Genomic DNA, 18,646 nt, shown 5'->3' on the forward strand with positions numbered 1-18,646 from the left:
TTAGAGAGATGCAAATTAAAACCACAATGAGATACCATCTAACACCGGTTAGAATGGCTGCCATTAAACAAACAGGAAACTACAAATGCTGGAGGGGATGTGGAGAAATTGGAACTCTTATTCATTGTTGGTGGGACTGTATAATGGTTCAGCCACTCTGGAAGTCAGTCTGGCAGTTCCTTAGAAAACTAGATATAGAGCTACCATTTGATCCAGCGATTGCACTTCTCGGTATATACCCGGAAGATCGGAAAGCAGTGACACGAACAGATATCTGCACGCCAGTGTTCATAGCAGCATTATTCACAATTGCCAAGAGATGGAAACAACCCAAATGTCCTTCAACAGATGAGTGGATAAATAAAATGTGGTATATACACACGATGGAATACTACGCGTCAGTAAGAAGGAACGATGTCGTGAAACATATGACAACATGGATGAACCTTGAAGACATAATGCTGAGTGAAATAAGCCAGGCACAAAAAGAGAAATATTATATGCTACCACTAATGTGAACTTTGAAAAATGTAAAACAAATGGTTTATAATGTAGAATGTAGGGGAACTAGCAGTAGAGAGCAATTAAGGAAGGGGGAACAATAATCCAAGAAGAACAGATATGCTATTTAACGTTCTGGGGATGCCCAGAAATGACTATGGTCTGTTAATTTCTGATGGATATAGTAGGAACAAGTTCACAGAAAGGTTGCTATATTATGTAACTTTCTTGGGGTAAAGTAGGAACATGTTGGAAGTTAAGCAGTTATCTTAGGTTAGTTGTCTTTTTCTTACTCCCTTGTTATGGTCTCTTTGAAATGTTCTTTTATTGTATGTTTGTTTTCTTTTTACCTTTTTTTTTCATACAGTTGATTTAAAAAAGAAGGGAAAGTTAAAAAAAAAAAAAAAGAAAGAAAGAAAAACAAGGAAAAAAAAATGATGTAGTGCCCCCTTGAGGAGCCTGTGGAGAATGCAGGGGTATTCGCCTACCCCACCTCCATGGTTGCTAACATGACCACAGACATAGGGGACTGGTGGTTTGATGGGTTGAGCCCTCTACCATAAGTTTTACCCTTGGGAAGACGGTTGCTGCAGAGGAGAGGCTAGGCCTCCCTATATTTTTGCCTAAGAGTCTCCTGAATGCCTCTTTGTTGCTCAGATGTGGCCCTCTCTCTCTGGCTAAGCCAACTTGAAAGGTGAAATCACTGCCCTCCCCCCTACGTGGGATCAGACACCCAGGGGAGTGAATCTCCCTGGCAACGTGGAATATGACTCCCGGGGAGGAATGTAGACCCGGCATCGTGGGAAGGAGAACATCTTCTTGACCAAAAGGGGGATGTGAAAGGAAATGAAATAAGCTTCAGTGGCAGAGAGATTCCAAAACGATCCGAGAGGTCACTGTGGTGGGCACTCTTACGCACACTTTAGACAACCCTTTTTAGGTTCTAAAGAATTGGGGTAGCTGGTGGTGGATACCTGAAACTATCAAACTGCAACCCAGAACCGATGAATCTCGAAGACAGATGTATAAAAATGTAGCTTATGAGGGGTGACAATGGGATTGGGAAAGCCATAAGGACCACACTCCACTTTGTCTAGTTTATGGATGGATGAGTAGAAAAATAGGGGAAGGAAAGAAACAGACAAAGGTACCCAGAGTTCTTTTTTACTTCAATTGCTCTTTTTCACTCTAATTATTATTCTTGTTATTTTTGTGTGTGTGCTAATGAAGGTGTCAGGGATTGATTTAGGTGATGAATGTACAACTATGTAATGGTACTGTAAACAATCGAAAGTACAATTTGTTTTGTATGACTGCATGGTATGTGAATATATCTCAATAAAATGATTAAAAAAAAAAAAAAGATCAGTTGGCCATAGATCTGGGGGTCTATCTCTGAATTCTCAATTCGATTCCATTGATCAGTATGTCTATCTTTGTGCCAGTAGCATGTTGTTTTGAGTACTGTGGCTTTATAAGAAGCTTCAAAGTCAGGGAGTGTAAGTCCTGCCATTTCGTTTTTCTTTTTCAGAGTGTCTTTAGCAATTCAAGGCATCTTCCCTTTCCAAATAAATTTGATAACTAGCTTTTCCAAGTCTGCAAAGTAGGTTGTTGGAATTTTGATTGGGATTGTATTGAATCTATAAATGAGCTTGGGTAGAATTGACGTCTTAATGACATTTAGCCTTCCTATCCATGAACATGGAATATTTTTCCATCTTTTAAGGTCCCCTTCTATTTCTTTTAGTAGAGTTATGTAGTTTTCTTTGTATACGTCTTTTACTTCTTTGGTTAAGTGTATTCCTAGGTACTTGATTTTTCTTGAGTGTCTCTTCAGTTTATTCATTTCTAGCATATAGAAACATTACTGACTTATGTGCATTAATCTTGTATCCTGCTACTTTGCTAAATTTGTTTATTAGCTCTGGTAGCTGTATCGTTGATTTCTCAGGGTTTTCCAGATATAAGATCATATCATCTGCAAACAATGACAGTTTTACTTCTTCCTTTCCAATTTGGATGGCTTTTATTTCTTTGTCTTGCTGGATTGCCCTGGCTAGCACTTCCAGCGCAATGTTGAATAACAGTGGCGATAGCGGGCATCCTTGTCTTGTTCCTGATCTTAGAGGGAAGGCTTTCAGTCTCTCTCCATTGAGTACTATGCTGGCTGTGGGTTTTTCATATATGTTCTTTATCATATTGAGGAAGTTTCCTTCAATTCCTACCTTTTGAAGTGTTTTTATCAAAAAGGGATGTTGGATTTTGTCGAATGCTTTTTCAGTATCTATAGAGATGATCATTTGATTTTTCCCTTTTGATTTGTTAATGTGTTGTAATACATTGATTGATTTTCTTATGTTGAATCATCCTTGCATGCCTGGAATGAACCCCACTTGGTCATGGTGTATGATTTTTTTAATGTGTCTTTGGATTCGATTTGCAAGTATTTTGTTGAGGATTTTTGCATCTATATTCATTAGGGAGATTGGCCTGTAGTTTTCCTTTTTTGTAGCATCTTTGCCTGGTTTTGGTATTAGATTGATGTTAGCTTCATAAAATGAGTTAGGTAGTGTTACATTTTCTTTGATGTTTTGAAAGAGTTTAAGTAAGATTGGTGTCAGTTCTTTTTGGTAAGTTTGGTAGAATTCCCCTGTGAAGCCATCTGGCCCTGGGCATTTATTTGTGGGAAGCTTTTTGATGACTGATTGGATCTCTTTGCTTGTGATTGGTTGGTTGAGGTCTTCTGTTTTTTCTCCGGTCGGTCTAGGTTGTTCATATGTTTCCAGGAAATTGTCCATTTCCTCTACATTATCCAGTTTGTTGGCATATAGTTGTTCATAGTATCTTCTTATATTTTTTTTAATTTTTCGGGATCTGCAGTAATGTCACCTGTCTCATTCATTATTTTGTTTATATGGGTCTTCTCTCTTTTTCATTTTGTCAGTCTAGCTAGGGGCTTGTCAATCTTGTTGATCTTCTCAGAGAACCAACTTCTGGTGTTATTCATCCTCTCTATTGTTTTTTTATTCTCTGTGTCATTTATTTCTGCTTTAATCCTTGTTATTTCTTTTTTCTACTTGGTTTAGGATTGGTTTGCTGTTCATTTTCTAGCTTCTTCAGTTGATCCATTAGTTCTTTGATTTTGGCTCTTTCTTCTTTTTTAATATATGCGTTTAGTGCTATAAATTTCCCCCTCAGTAGTGCTTTTGCTGCATCCTATAGGTTTTGGTATGTTGTGTTCTCATTTTCATTCATCTCTATATATTAGCAATTTCTCTTGCTATTTCTTTAACCCACTGATTGCTTAGGAGTGTATTGTTTAACCTCCAGGTATTTGTGAATTTTCTAAGTCTCTGATGGTTATTGACTTCTAATTTTATTCCATTGTGGTCAGAGAATGTGCTTTGAATAATTTCAATCTTTTTAAATTTATTGAGGCTTGTTTTATGTCCCAGCATATGATCTATTCTGGAGAAAGTTCCGTGAGCACTAGAGAAGAATGTGTATCTTGGTGATTTGGGATGTAATGTTCTATATATGTCTGTGAAATCCAATCCATTTATCAGATTGTTTAGGTTTTCAATTTCCTTATTGGTCTTCTGTCTGGTTGATCTATCTATAGGAGAGAGTGATGTGTTGAAGTCTCCCACAATTATTGTGGAAACATTAATTGCTTCCTTAGTTTTGCCAGTGTTTGTCTCATGTATTTTGTGGCACCTTGATTGGGTGCATAAACATTTATGATTGTTATTTCTTCTTGTTGAATTGCCCCTTTTATTAGTATGTAGTGGCCTTTTTTGTCTCTCAAAACATCCTTGCATTTAAAGTATGTTTTATCTGAGATTGATATTGCTGCTCCTGCTTTCTTTTGGCTGTAGCTTGCATGGAATATTTTTTCCATCCTTTCACTTTCAATTTCTTTGTGTCCCTGTGTCTAAGATGAGTCTCTTGAATGCAACATATTGATGGTTCAGTTTTTTTTGATCCATTCTGCGAATCTATATCTTTTAATTGGGAAGTTTAATCCATTTACATTCAACGTTATAACCGTGAAGGCATTTCTTGAATCAGCCATCTTATCCTTTGGTTTATGTTTGTCATATATATTTTTCCCTCTCTCTATTAATATTCTTTAATGTACCCATACTGAATCTCTTTAGTACTGAACCTTTCTCCATGTCTCTTTTTCCTTTCTTTGTTTCTCTGTTTGTAGGGCTCCCTTTAAAATCTGAAGTAGGGCAAGTCTCTTGTTAGCAAATTCTCTCAGCATTTGTTTGTTTGTGAAAAATTTAAGCTCTCCCTCAAATTTGAAGGAGAGCTTTGCTGGCTAATGTATTCTTGGTTGGAAACTTTCTCACTCAGAATTTTAAATATGTCATGCCACTGATTTCTCGCCTCCATGATGGCTGCTGAGTAGTCACTACTTAGTCTTATGCTGTTGCCTTTGTATGTGGTGAATTGCTTTTCTCTTGCTGCTTTCAGAACTTGCTCCTTCTCTTCTGTATTTGACAGTGTGATCAGAATATGTCTCGGAGTGGGTTTATTTGGATTTATTTATTTGAAGTTCGCTGAGCATTTATGATTTGTGTATTTATGGTGTTTAGAATATTTGGGAGGTTTTCCCCAACAATTTCTTTGAATACTCTTCCTAGACCTTTACCCTTTTCTTCCCCTTCTGGAACACCAATGAGTCCTATATTTGGATGTTTTATATTATCTATCATATCCCTGAGGTCCATTTCGATTTTTTCAATTTTTTTCCCCATTCTTTCTTTTGTGCTTTCATTTTCCATTCTGTCATCTTCCAGGTCACTGATTCGTTGTTCAACTTCCTCTAGTCTTGTACTATGAGTATCCAGAATCTTTTTAATTTTGCCAACAGTTTCTTTAATTTCCATAAGATCGTCTATTTTTTTTTATTTAGTCTTGCAGTGTCTTCTTTATGCTCTTCTAGGGTCTTCTTGATGTCCTTTATATCCTTTGGCATGCTCTTCTTCATGTCCTTTATATCCTGTGCCATGTCTCATTGTTCATCTTTAGTTCTTTGATTAATTGCTCCAGGTACTGTGTCTCCTCTGATCTTTTAATTTGGGTGCTTGGGCTTGGGTTATCCATATCGTCTGTTTTTTTCATATGCTTTAAAATTTTCTGTTGTTTTTGGCCTCTTGGCATTTGCTTAACTTGATAGGGTTCTTTTAGGATTTGTAGACCAATGGAAATCCTTGTCTCTAATTTGTCCTATCTATAGCTTCGTGGAGTACACTTTCTCTAACTAACCAGCAGGTGGCATCCACGAGCCACCTGTTTCCCTCAAGTCAGTTCTCCCCTGCTTTGCCTTTGTGGTGAGTGGGGGAGTGAGTCTTGTGGGGTCCAATTGGTGTACCAAGCTTGCGTGTGTAGTTGGTGTTGCCCGCCCTGTATATGGGGCGTGTGTCTGGGCGGTCAGGGAGGGGGGGCGGCTCTAACAATCAAATCTCCCTGGTGGTCCTGGAGCTTTAACGCTGCTGCAATAGTCTAATCCTTCAGTTGAGTCCTGCCACAGTTTGTCTCTGCCACTGACCCAGAAGTCCTTGGTATGGCCCCTGAGACTTGTGAGTGGGTCCCTCTTCCAGGCCGTGCACCCCCTGGTCCTCTGTTGAGGGATGGCTGTGCAATGTCACAGGTGAGTACCGTCCTCCCAGGGCGGTTCTGGGCTGCAGGGCTGTGTAGGGAGGCTCCCAGTCTGCTGAGCAGACACCCCCCTTTTCTTGGGAAGTTGTGGTGTTTAGTCAGTTTTCTCAGCCACTGGATTATTGCCTTTTGTCTCAGAGCTCTCTTAGTTCTGCTCTTGTCTTGATCTACCCAAATTGCAAGTCTTTGAGGCTTTCTATATTGGGCTTCTTAGAGTAATTGTTTTAGAAAAAGAAAAAAAAGATAAAAAAAAAAAAAGGGCCCTCCTGGCAGATCTAATGGGTTATTGAAATGCTAAGAGACAAAGCAATTAGGGCCATTAAGAAAAGGTCCAGGGGGCAGAGAGATTGGTTTTTCTTCAGGATTTGCATATGAGCCTCAGGACCTGAGCTCTGCCCTTCCCCTTTCTATGTTCACCAGAACTCCAAAAATCCTCTGCTTTTATTTTGGAGTTTGTCTTGCTGTTTTTTTCTATGCCTGTCTCCTCTCTGCTGGGCTGGCTGCTCTCAGATTCTCTGGTGTCTAGTCTCAGTCTGTCTATGGTTGGAGTTTGGATCAGTAGAATGAGTTTCCGATAAGGGCTGCCACTGCAGTTCTCCCTTCTCCTTCCCGGAGCTGACAGCCCCTCCTCCCACGGGACTGAGCCTGGCAGGGAGGGGTGCGGGTCCCCTGGCCACAAAAACTTACAGATTTCGCTGATCTCAGCAGTTCCACGTGTTCATGAGTGTTGTATGAAGTATGCCCAAAGTCAGATTGCTCTGTGGTGTCCAGTCCACGCAGTTCCTGGCTTTCTACCTACTGCCCTGGAGGAGTAACTAAAACATATACCTCACCAATCTGCCATGTTGCCCTGCCCCCCTCTGTATTGGTTTTTAAAATCAGTCCTAGTTCTCCGTTGAAATTCTCTTGTTACGTATTTTCTGGAATATTTTAACCACAGTAATGTTGAAGTCTATGTCTGCTAAATCCAATGTCTGGATCACCCGCGGCCTCTTTTTGTTGTTTTCCTCTTGGCAGGTCTCGTGGCTTTTTTTTTTTTGTAATTGAATAATGGATTTTTAAAATTTTTGTGAAAACATGTAGAGGCTTTGGATGATGTTATTTTTCCACAGAGGAGGTATTTTTCTGGCTGATGTCAGCTAGAATAGAGCCAGAGTAGGTTGCCAAAACCCAGTCAGGGTTGAACTGATTCAGGGCTGCTTGTAGTCTTGGTTCCAGCTGGTTGGTTTCCAGTTTGTCCTTACTCTGGGATCAGTCCTTCGGGGCTTCCACTGCAAGCCAGGGTTGTGTACCAGAGCCATCCCGTCTTGGCCAGCTCTGATGTCCAGAGTTTTTCTCCCAGCACCATGAGACTGATTGTGGCTCTGCTGAAGCAGCCCAGCCTGCTTCCAGCCAGCCTCTCCTTGCCTGCCCAGTCTCTCAGTGCTGCTGGCCAATTGCTCACTGCCTGGAGGGGAAGCTGCCTCCACGTCAGGTCAGCTCGTTTCTCCCGGATCCGTGCCCTGGGGTCTCACCGCCTGGACGCTGTCTACTTTATTTCTAGTCCCTGCCCCAGGAGATAATGGATCACCCTGCTCAGCTCTGCTGCCGTGTGCCCTGCCGCTTTTGAATATGCAGGAGCCTCAGGGAAAAGTGGGGTGCAACGTTGGGGTCACCTCAGGCAGTTTCCCTTAGCTCTGGATCTCGGGCCCCCGGCATCTGGGCAGTGATCAGAAGCCGTCAAACTCTCTTTAATTCAGCCCTTCTGGCTACTGTTGGGAAGATCAATCTGTTCCCCCTCATCACTGGAAACAGATGTCCTTCCACCTGTAGTTTTGGTGTTCAAATTGTTAAAAATATGCTACAGTATCACAGAAGAAAAGGCAGGCTCTGGAAGTGCTCCAGGCTAAGGAAAGCCACGGAACACATGACAGCTAAATTTAGCACTCACGCTGGTCCTGAACTTGAAGGAAAAAATGCTATAGAGAACAGCATTGGGTCACTTCACAGACTTGAATGTTACTGGTAGATAAAAGTGTTGTATCAATATTCATTTTTCCTGAGGTTGAAATCTGTATAGTGGGTGTCCAAGACATTATCCCTATTCTTGGGAAATATTTACTGAACTATTTAGGAGTAAAGGGCTGGGATATGTAACATACCCTTAACGGATCAGGAAAAAAGATACATCGTGTGTATATACGTTTGTGTGTAACAAACGAACAAATGTGGTAAAGTCTGGGTAAAGGGTATATATGTATTCTTTATACTATTTTTATGCCATGTTTGCAAGTTTGAAATTATTTCCAAATAAAAGGCTTAAAAACTACTTTGTACCATGGAAATGCTAATTAAATGCTCACAGGCGGGGAAGAGTCCCTGAGGCCCTCTCAGGCCATTGGCGGTTTGAAAGCCTCTGCATCACAGTGGGGTGCTTTGAAATTAATTTCTTGAGAGTTTGGAATTAATGAGAAGGGGGGAGGGTCTCAGAGCTCAGAGAAGTAATTTTGGCCATCAGAATAGGAACTAGGGAGAGTGTCATGAAGAGTGAGAAAAAAGAGTGAGCACTAAAAGAAGGTATTTAATTTGACCTAAGAGCTTATTGCGGCTCAAATGAGGTAGTTTCAGAGTATACCATTCTGTATCCTGGCAGGAAGCAGAGTGGATCAACAAGGAGAGTTTCCGGAGATGATCTCCCAAAGCGTGCAGGAGTGTGGGAGGGGCGCCTTGGCCTCCTGGGCCTGAGGAGAAGGGGGCAGGGGGGGTTGGCGACTCAGCAGACGGGCAGCGTTGGTGCCTAGCGAGGCCTGGCAGGGATGGTACAGTGGGCAAACTTCGTTTCCTCCTGTCTCCACTTCCTATGGGGCTGCCACTGTTGGGAGGCAGGTGGAGGCCATGGGCAGTGGGGGTCAGTGGCTGCAGACCATAGACATCAGCCACCTGGGACATGGAGCAGAGGGGAGAGCAGATCTGACAGGCCCCTGGGGGCTGCCCAGCCATGGAGAGTGGGAAAGGAGAGCAGATCTGAAGGGGTGCCTGGGAGCTGCCCCGTCTGTGGGGAGCAAGAAAGGAGAGAAGATCTGACAGGCCCCTGGGGGCTGCTCAGCCATGGAGAGTGGGAAAGAAGAGCAGATCTGAAGGGGTGCCTGGGGGCTGCCCAGTCTGTGGGGAGCAAGAAAGGAGAGAAGATCTGACAGGCCCCTGGGGGCTGCCCAGCCATGGAGAGTGGGAAAGGAGAGCAGATCTGAAGGGGTGCCTGGGGGCTGCCCAGTCTGTGGGGAGCAAGAAAGGAGAGCAGATCTGAAGGGCACCTGGGGGCTGCCCAGCATGTGAGGAGTAGGAAAGGAGAGCAGATCTGAAGGGGTGCCTGGGTGCTGCCCAGCCAATGGGGAATGGGGGAGAAGGGCTTCTGGACGGAGTAGGTGGAGATGTAGTCAAGAGGGAGAGGAAGGAGATATACATTATTTAAGTAAACGTGTCACTCCTGACCTCCCCGTCATATTAGTATGCCAATAAATGAAAAAAAAATTCCTTGTTACTTTGGTTTGTGGACTATTTTAACAATTAATTTGAACAAGACTGATAGTACTTTTTTTGTAGTGGTGTTACTTTCCAGTCTTCCAGTGGAGACTTCACTGCTGCCTGGTGTCTGTCAAGCCTGCCGGGGGCTGGGGATGACAGGAGAGAGGAGATCTAGTCCTGTTCTTGGATGGTGCTGGCAGCAGGGGCTGTGCCGTGCTGCAGTGGAACACCAATGCTGCCCGGGTGTGCCAGGCAGAGCACACTCCCCTCGTCATATGGGTTCTCCATCTTTCCTGGTTTTACTCTGGTGGCCTTTGCCTTAGAAAAAGAAAAGGGGGTTTCAGAGCAAGTGTTTGCCAGTGCAGGAGAAAATGCCCTTTCTGTGTTCCCGTTCCAGCTCTCCCCTCCCCTCCTGTGGGTTGTTTGACAGTTTTGACAGCGAATCAAAGTGTTGTTTGGTGGCTTAGAATGGACACTAGGTTTTCAAGTGCATTTAGGCTCTTGTAATCTCATTTCATTCACTTTTCAACATATTTTTTTGAACACCTCTGACTAATGCACCATGGGGATCATTGAGGTTTACCATGTTGGAAAGTATGTTTAAATCCAAAATATTCCCTTAAAGATATGGGCGGCACTATTTTTTTTTTTCCTCGGTAGGTTTGAGTGTTGGGAAGAGGGTTCTTTGTGGAGGATGGGGCCTGTATCATTTTCCTAACATTGAGATTGGAGAGCCTTGGGATGAGGTTGGTTGAGTTCTCCTCTGAGCTGTTAAAAACAGGAGAGCTGGGCACTGTGGGGCCCTCTGTTCCTGTGTAGGAAGATGGTCTAGATCAGTAGTCAGAGACTAAAGCCTGCCAGCTTCTGCTCCCTGTGCTGGCTCTGTTGGCAGCCCTTCAGGCTTGAGGGGCTTGCATTTGTCCTTGGGTGCTACAGGAAAGCTTGAGGGCTGGAGCCTGCACCCCAAAGCAGAGCCACTAGGAGAAGCAGATGTCACAATCAAATTGATGCCCATGACTTTGACCAAGAAAGGCAGCGGGGGTGATGGCATTGCAGTCGGGACTGCCGGCAGGAGGGTATCCACACGTCTTGGCGTGGGGCCTGTGATGCAACCCTGTGGCTTCGCAGCTCTGTGCTCGGCACTCGCAGGGATCCAGATGTGTGTGTGGGGTGGTAGTGATCCTGCAGGAGCACAGTGGTCGGGAGATACACTGTGCCCCAGTACTGCCCTAGAGGGACGCGTATCTCAGGGGCCACAGATGAGGCTATCACATTCCAGAGAAGGCTTTGGGGGAGGGAGAATGAGGGAGAGTGAGGATTGGGCTCTGACCGGAGATGGTCCGAGGCGTTTCCTGGGTGGGGTGGGGTGCTGTGAGCCAAGTGCAGAGCTGGGAGGCCCTGGTGTGCCGGCAAATGGAGGAAGCCGTGGTTTTGGGTGGTTGAGTTGCACTGCGCCTGCTTGGCCTCGGGGTCGCCTGCTCTGCCCATGTGGGGTGTTCCTCTCAGAGCGTGCCTGGAGATGGATTCGCAGCTCTCTTGAGCCCGCGTTTCTCAGAGTGTGCACCTTATTTGAATCCCTAGTTTGGAGGGGCACGGACCTGAGTGTGCTTCAATTTGAGGGCTCTCACCCCCGTCCCTGTTAGTTTCTGGGGACCTGGAAGAATCTAGCATCCTCCTGGACACTGGGGAAAGTGAGTGGCCGACGGACTGTGAGTGTCCGCCTTGCTGGCCCCACGTGGTGGGGCTGGACGCATGGAGGAAGTTGTGATCTGACACTAGGACGTCACTGGAGCACCACCCAAACCTCAGTTCAAAGGACAGGTGGAATCTGTTCATAGTTTATTGTAAATCTTTCCCCCAACTGATTAGAAGGTGACAAGAAAGTAGAAGTTAATTGCTATCAAACCTTATTTGGGATGAGACTTTCCTTAGTATGTTTGATCAAAACAAGAAACATTTTCATGTCACTGTGAAACAGTTGATTTGCTGTCAGCATGTCAGGTGATAAAGACGGTGGGAGAAATGGGTTCCTCTTGGCTGCCTTGGTTCCTGGGCACGTGCTAGGAGCCCTGCTTTGCACGTGCAGCTCTCCACCCTGTCTGCGAGAGACTGTCATGCTCGAGGACGTTGCCGTGGTCTGTGGTTGTAGGCCTTGCCCCCCGCTCGCCTGGCTCGCTTAGGTTGAGACCGTGCCCACCTGGGAAGGCTGAAGGTTGGCTCTTGAAATGGAGCTTGGCTGGCGCCAGCCCCTGCCCTCTCAGTGTCAAGGCTAGGGAGATGATGTCCTGACCACATGTAATGTATCATTCACTGTCCATGTTCTTTCTGTCCCTGGTTTTTAAAATTACAAAGAATGTACTAGAGAAGAGTGAGAGGTAAAGGTAACCAGAGCAGCCGTCCAGGATCAGCTGGTCTGAGGAGGGATGGCTGCAGAGGAATGGAATTCATTCGTGGGACGGGATTGAGTAGCACCCGCCCTGAGCCATGTTGTCTCCATAAACAAGGCAGGTGCCGGCTGCAGCCCCGGCCCAGGTGGCCACAGGACCCTGGTGCGGTGGGCTTGGTCAGCAGGCTGCAGTGCGCCCCTCTGGCCACAGGGCAGCGGCCGCGCACAGCGGGGAGGCGTTGGCGGAGGCTGGGGTGGGGGTGCAGTCTCAGGGCTGCCTTCCCAGGCCCTGCCGTGGTCAGTGAGTGGGGGATGGCTACCCTGTCGCTTCCTTGTGGTAGCCTGCTCAGGAGAGCCAGGGCTTATGAAATTATCATGAAAAAGGGCACTTGGGGAGTCTTGGGTGGGCAAAATGAGTTCCTGCAGGTTGATATGCTTATAGAGATGTAATTTCCTATCCTCTTTAAAGTGCTTAAGCATCCTGTAGTTTAAAAATAGTATGGAAAAATTTAAGAGTTAATGGCAAGGAAAATTATAAACCACCAATAATTTTATCCTAGTTCCTTCATTTTTGTCTATGATCACATGCAGTATGTATTTCATCCATAATTATGTTTGCACATAAGTAATACATATTTTCTTTAAACACTGTTACAAGAAGGGACCCATGTAGTTTTTCAAAGGCTAGCACTTGAGTGATAGTTGATTTCTTGGATGGCCAGGATTAGAGGGACAAATAAAGATTTCTGGTAAGTCATATTGTGGCATAATACGTCTTAAAAGGACAAAGAAAAAAAAAACCTCTTGATTTAAGAAAAGCTATTCACCCTGGTTTCTAAGGGACACATTTTAAGAGACGTTTTGCCAGCCAAATTCATAATCCCTGAGTAGTCTGAATGTTTAATCTTGGGCTCTAATCTTCCTTCTGGGGTGAAGGATCTCTAGGAAACAGAGACTACCTTTGTTTCTCCCCAGAGCCTTGGGATGCCCTGTGGCCGCGGGTGGTCCCCAGGTCTGTTGTTCTACAGCCTCTCCCCTGGGGCAGTGCACAGTTCAGGTTCCCAGGTGTCTGCTCCTGGCGGCTCCCTCACACCTTCCGCGGCTGCCACCACCCTCCGCGCCCCACCCTTCACAGGCCTGTGGCCGCCTTCTGTCGGTGGCTGTTGCCGATTGCGTGCTGTGTGCTCGTTTCATTCTGTGTGTGACGAGAGACCAGGCGGTGGTCCTCAAGCAGCCATCCTCAGGGTGGGGGTCCCAGACCCGCAGCGTTAGCGTCACCTGGGAACGTGTTAGGGATGCACGTTTGCAGGCCCGCCTCCCCACCCACCGAGTCCAGAACCCTGGGTGGGGCCAGTAGTGTGACTTGACACGTTCCAGGTGATTCTTCGTGCTCACATTTGAGAACCACTGTCGTCACGCATGCTGTTACAGTCAGAGATGTTCTCCCGTTAGCTCTCAGCATGTGTTCCCCTCAAATCGTGGGATGTGTTCGCGTGGAAACTGGTGATTTCTCAGCCCTTGAGAACAATGCCCTTACAATTTTGAATTATGTGTTTCTCTGATTTTTTTGAATGCCAGCATTTCTGCAGCTTGGCAGTATTTTTAATCTGGAATTGATGATACTTTTGATATCATGGTCGTCAGCAGAATGCCTTTGGTGTTGTTGGATATTGACTCATCGGCTCCCAGATGCGGTGGAGAGGATGTGTTCCACAGCCCCCCTTCCCCTGGCATTTTGTGTTCTTGGTCAGCGTGGCTTCCCTCCCCCACCAGCTCCTCCCGCAGTTGTGCCACTGAGTCAGCCTGCCCTCCGGGGAGACTGTGAATCAGCGGCACTGGCTCTGTCTCTGCTGAGCTGCCTTCTGCTTTTTATGGGGAAGGTTCAAGTCTGTGCCATGAGACACGCAGACTTCTTAGTACTTTAAATAACACACTTGCCCAAAGCCTTGATTACAAGTCTGATGATAAAGTGAGGCCTTAAAAATACAAAACAGAAAACAACAAAGAAGTGCTTTCTGTGATGGGCAAAAACCTGGTAAGAACTGGAAAACCAGGACTTATAAAATATTGGTTATTCAAGGACTGGTTGCAAATCAGAAATACAAACAGTCCTCCCTTGGGAATCAAGCCAGGTTTTATTAAGAGAAGATGAAGCAAAATGTATGCTGAGGAGAGTAGTGATTGGAAATTTCTTGAGTATTTTTATATCTCTTTCTTGTAGATCTGGAAAAGAAAGAGCAAGAATTAGAGCAGCTGAGAATGGATTGTGAACACTTTAAAGCTCGCCTGGAAACTGTGCAAGCAGATAGCATGAGAGAGAAGAAGGTAGCGTGCTTATGGACAGACCTCTGAGAATGCCAGGTTAATGGCTCTGGCCAGAAAGTGCTGTTGACTTTCAATCTTTTTTTTTTTTTTTTTTTTTTTAATTTGAGTTGTGACATTTTGCTTATCTTTTGTTGCAAATGATTTTTTCATAAAAGTGAGTTTTCCACATAATGAAATCACTGAAACTTCTTTATTTTTATATAGATTGTGTGGAATATTTTGTTAAGTATTACATGCATCTCTGCTTAAATAGAAAATACACAACAAAATTAAAGATATTGATGATTTGGGAGCATTATGAATGTTAATTATTGCTTTTGCTATAATACAGTATATACCAAAGTATTTAGGGCTATTTGTTCTATGTACACCTTCTTCTGTCTGAGTTCACATTTTTTTATACAGTTTTATTGAGATATGTTCACTTAAGTCTTTCATTTTTAATAAGCAGTAAGTCTTAATATTTCTAGTCCTTTGCCAGAAGAGATTGTATTTTTAAATGTATTCTTGAAGGAGTTGGACAATATTGAACTGTTGGATTTTATAACCATTCAGTGTGGAGATTATTCACTTGGTGCTTTTAATAGTCACTTACTGTTAATTTTTATGTTTAAAAGACCATGGCGACATAAAGATTCATAATCTATTAATACTGAAGAAAAAAACATATAGGGCAAATAATGACTTGTAATTGGAGATAGGTTAAATCAGAAACATTTATAAGTAATTTGGGGGATTACTTACTGATATCTTTGAAATAACCAATTATATTTTAATATTAGGGGAGACTATACATAATGATATTTCTTAAAAAGGATGCATCAATTTTTACTTTTTGTATGGCACAAATGGTTTCCTCATGTAAAACTAGAACTATACTGCCACTTTGGGTAAAATTTGGGGCTTGGATGTATTTTTATTTTTGAATAGTGAAGCAGTGCTCCTGCAAGCAGCAGCAGCTGGCTTGTGTTGATGTGTGCTGTGTGCTAGGAATGGGCCACGCAGCCGACCATGCAGTTATCATGCAGCAGACCAGGCAGCCCCTGCTTCTCCAGCACAGATCCCCACCCCCAGCAGGCAGTGCTGACCTGAGGCCCAGTGAGTGGCTCCACGGCTGGGCTGCTGGAGCTCTGAGCGTGGTTTCCTTCTGCCTCCTCAGGGAAAAGAGTTCCGAGTATCTGTGGCCGCAGTGGAGGTTTTCCGAAAGTGGTGGCTTTGGTACAGACTTTGCTGTTGGCCAAGTAGGAGAGGTTAGGGAAAGAGTTGGATTCTTAGAGCTGCGTTAGGTTGAGCGCCATGTCACCTACCTCACCTTGCAAGTTTGATTCTCTCAAATTCTCTTGGGACTGTGATAAACCAAAATGGCAGTTGGCTAATTAGTCTGGGCTTAGACAGTCTATGATCTGAAAGCAGTTGGCCAACAGGCAGGAAGAAATTTAATAAATGTTAAAAAGCCGACCCATGGGTCCTGTCCTTCCTTAAATTGTGGAGATTTCCTTGTAAGGTTGAAGCTTAAATCGAGCAGGATCTTAGATTTCCTATTTTTTCTAAATGGATGGGTATGGGGAAAATGTAAGTTTTGCTGATATTTTATGTAATGCTTAAAAGTAATCCATTCCAATAAAATGCCAGTATGAAAGAATGAAAGGGCCATAGTAAATTAGTTTCAAATCACTGAGGTGTTACTTCCTGGATACTTTGACCCCAGTTAAAATGTGGGGATCTGTTAGCTTAAAATACTTCCTAGTTGCAGTTCATTTCCTGCTCAGTAGTTGTGCCAGCTTCATCTGGAGGGAACCCTCTGCCAGTTTGCTGTGGCCAGGCCATTGCCTCTCCTGGCTGTGATGGACTGGCTCCTGCCTTGCTTCAGGCTGTTCTATGGCCTCCACATGGGTCGGGCAGGTCACGGAGGCTCATTTGAGAATAGAGGAGCCAGGAGGGAGTCCGGAGACTAGGACCCCACATTAGATTACTGCTAACAAGTACTCACTATGGGTAAAGACAACAGAAAACAAGGGAGGGATTAAAGTCACAGAAGCCTTGCGTGATCAGCAACCATCCGTACCCAGAGAGCGGGCCCAGGGTCGGGGACGGCTTCTTTGTCTGTGACCTCGGTGGAAATATTCCCTCAGCAGTGACTGGATGGGATCGGTGGACATTTGGACCTGGTGTCTGCTTTATGGCGTTAGGAAGCTGGCCAGGAGCGAGTCTGGGCAATGCCACCTTTGAACTCGAGAGAAAAAGGAAATCCCAGTTCCCATGGTGTGGACAGAACCATTGGAGGCCCTTCGAATTGCTTTTCGAAAGGCTGTGCTGTGACTTTGTTTAGATTTGGCTTTTCTCAAAGTCTCGGCTTGAGTTGCTGCTTCAGTGGCTGTCCAGCTTTGATATTTGATTTGCAAATATCAATTAATATTGGCCTAGAACCCTGGAGCCAAATGCTAATTTCCTGTGCAGAGTTAAGCTGTTGTCTGAGCAGTGGGCGTCTGGTTTTACTTGCTTACCTGTGGTTTTGCCCTGCCCTTGGCTGGTTTTCTGAGAGCACGCACCTTTCACAGGCCAGAACTCGCTTGCCTGTGGGCTGGCAATTGTTTTGCTGTCTATATTTTTAATTTGTTGGTTTGTAAAGGGTTGCTACTTTTATGGTAATATAAGAGAAGCGTTGCGAAAATTAGTACTGTATTTCTAGAAACTTTTTAGAGAAAAAGTAACTGATAGTATATAGTTCATTTAAAATGAGAAAGATGTTTAAGGAATGCTGAAAGTTTTGTGCATGATACCTTGTTATGTGTAAGTATTCATTTTAAATAGGGAAGTATGATTATTTTTAAAAACAGCCTTCTTGAGGCATGTTTTGCATACCAAAAAGTTACTTGTTCTAAGGGTATAGTTTGATAATTTTTAGTAAATGCATATAATTATACAACCATCACCTAAATTTAGTTTTTTTTTTATTGTGAACTTTGACATATATCCATAACAGTGATAACATTCAATTTACAATTTCACAAGTACTTAGAGAGCAAATCTCAATGAATGTCATGAGTCATAGTTCCACAACTTCAGCCAATTCCATTATTATAAAATATATGTGTAGAAAGGTGTCATCTCTTGATGTGCAGCTCAACAAGCAGTCATATAGGTAATTTCAAAAATTGTTAGGGGTTACAGTTCCACAATTTCAGTTCTTTCCTATATTCTGCTTTTTAAGACACTCACTTGTTTTACACTTTTCACAGAGTTCACATTAGTGGTAACATACAATATCTCTCCTTTTGTGCCTGGCTTATTTCGTTCAGCATTATGTCTTCAAGGTTCATTCATGTTGTCATATGTTGCATGACCTCGTTCCTTGTTACTGCTGCATAGTATTCCACCATGTGTACACACCACATTTTGTTTATCCACTCATCTTTTGGAAGACATTTGGATTGTTTCCGTCTCTTGGCAATTGTGAATAAGGCCACTATTAACATCAGTGTGCAAATACCTGTTCGCTGCTTTCAGATCTTCTGGGTATATTCCAAGAAGTGAGATTGCTGGATCATAGGGTAACTCGGTATCTAGTTTTCTGAGGAACTGCCAAACTGTCCTCTAAAGTGGCTGTACCATTATATAGTCCGACCAGCAATGAATAAGAGTTCCAGTTTCTCCACATCCTCTCCAGCATTCGTAGTTTCCTGTTTGTTTAATAGCAGCCATTTTAACTGGTGTGAGATGGTATCTCATTGTGGTTTTGACTTGCATCTCCCTAATAGCTAGTGAAGCTGAACATTTTTTCATGTGTTTCTTGGCCATTTGTATTTCCTCTTCAGAGAACCGTCTTTTCATATCTTTTGCCCATTTTATAATTGGGCTGTTTGTGCTATTGTCATTGAGTTGTAGGATTTCTTTGTATATGCAAGATATCAGTCTTTTGTCAGATACATGGTTTCCAAATATTTTTCCCATTGAGTTGGCTGCCTCTTCACCTTTTTGACAAATTCCTTTGAGGTATAGAAGCTTTTAAGCTTCAGGAGTTCCCATTTATCTATTTTTTCTATTCTTGCTTGTGCTTTGGGTGTAAGGTCTAGGAAGTGACCTCCTAATACAAGGTCCTGAAGATGTTTCCCTATATTATCTTCTAGGTGTTTTATGGTACTGTCTGTTATGTTGAGGTCTTTAATCCATTTTGAGTTAATTTTTGTGTAGGGTGTGAGGTACGGGTCCTCTTTCATTCTTTTGGATATGGATATCCAACTCTCCCAGCCCCATTTGTTGAAA

General features: G+C 43.6%; 1 protein-coding gene across 3 annotated transcripts in view; it reads left to right on the forward strand.

The window, feature by feature from the left end:
- Positions 1-18,646, forward strand: part of LOC119529975 (heat shock transcription factor 2 binding protein) — a 152,450-nt gene that overhangs the window by 18,561 nt on the left and 115,243 nt on the right. For all 3 annotated transcript variants that reach the window (XM_037830925.1, XM_037830915.1, XM_037830936.1), the window contains exon 4: positions 14,280-14,383. In XM_037830925.1, the coding sequence (XP_037686853.1) occupies positions 14,280-14,383 (104 nt within the window). The remainder of the gene's footprint in view (positions 1-14,279; positions 14,384-18,646) is intronic.

Source organism: Choloepus didactylus, chromosome 1 (assembly GCF_015220235.1).
Source record: "Choloepus didactylus isolate mChoDid1 chromosome 1, mChoDid1.pri, whole genome shotgun sequence".
Taxonomy (NCBI): Eukaryota; Metazoa; Chordata; class Mammalia; order Pilosa; family Megalonychidae; genus Choloepus; species Choloepus didactylus.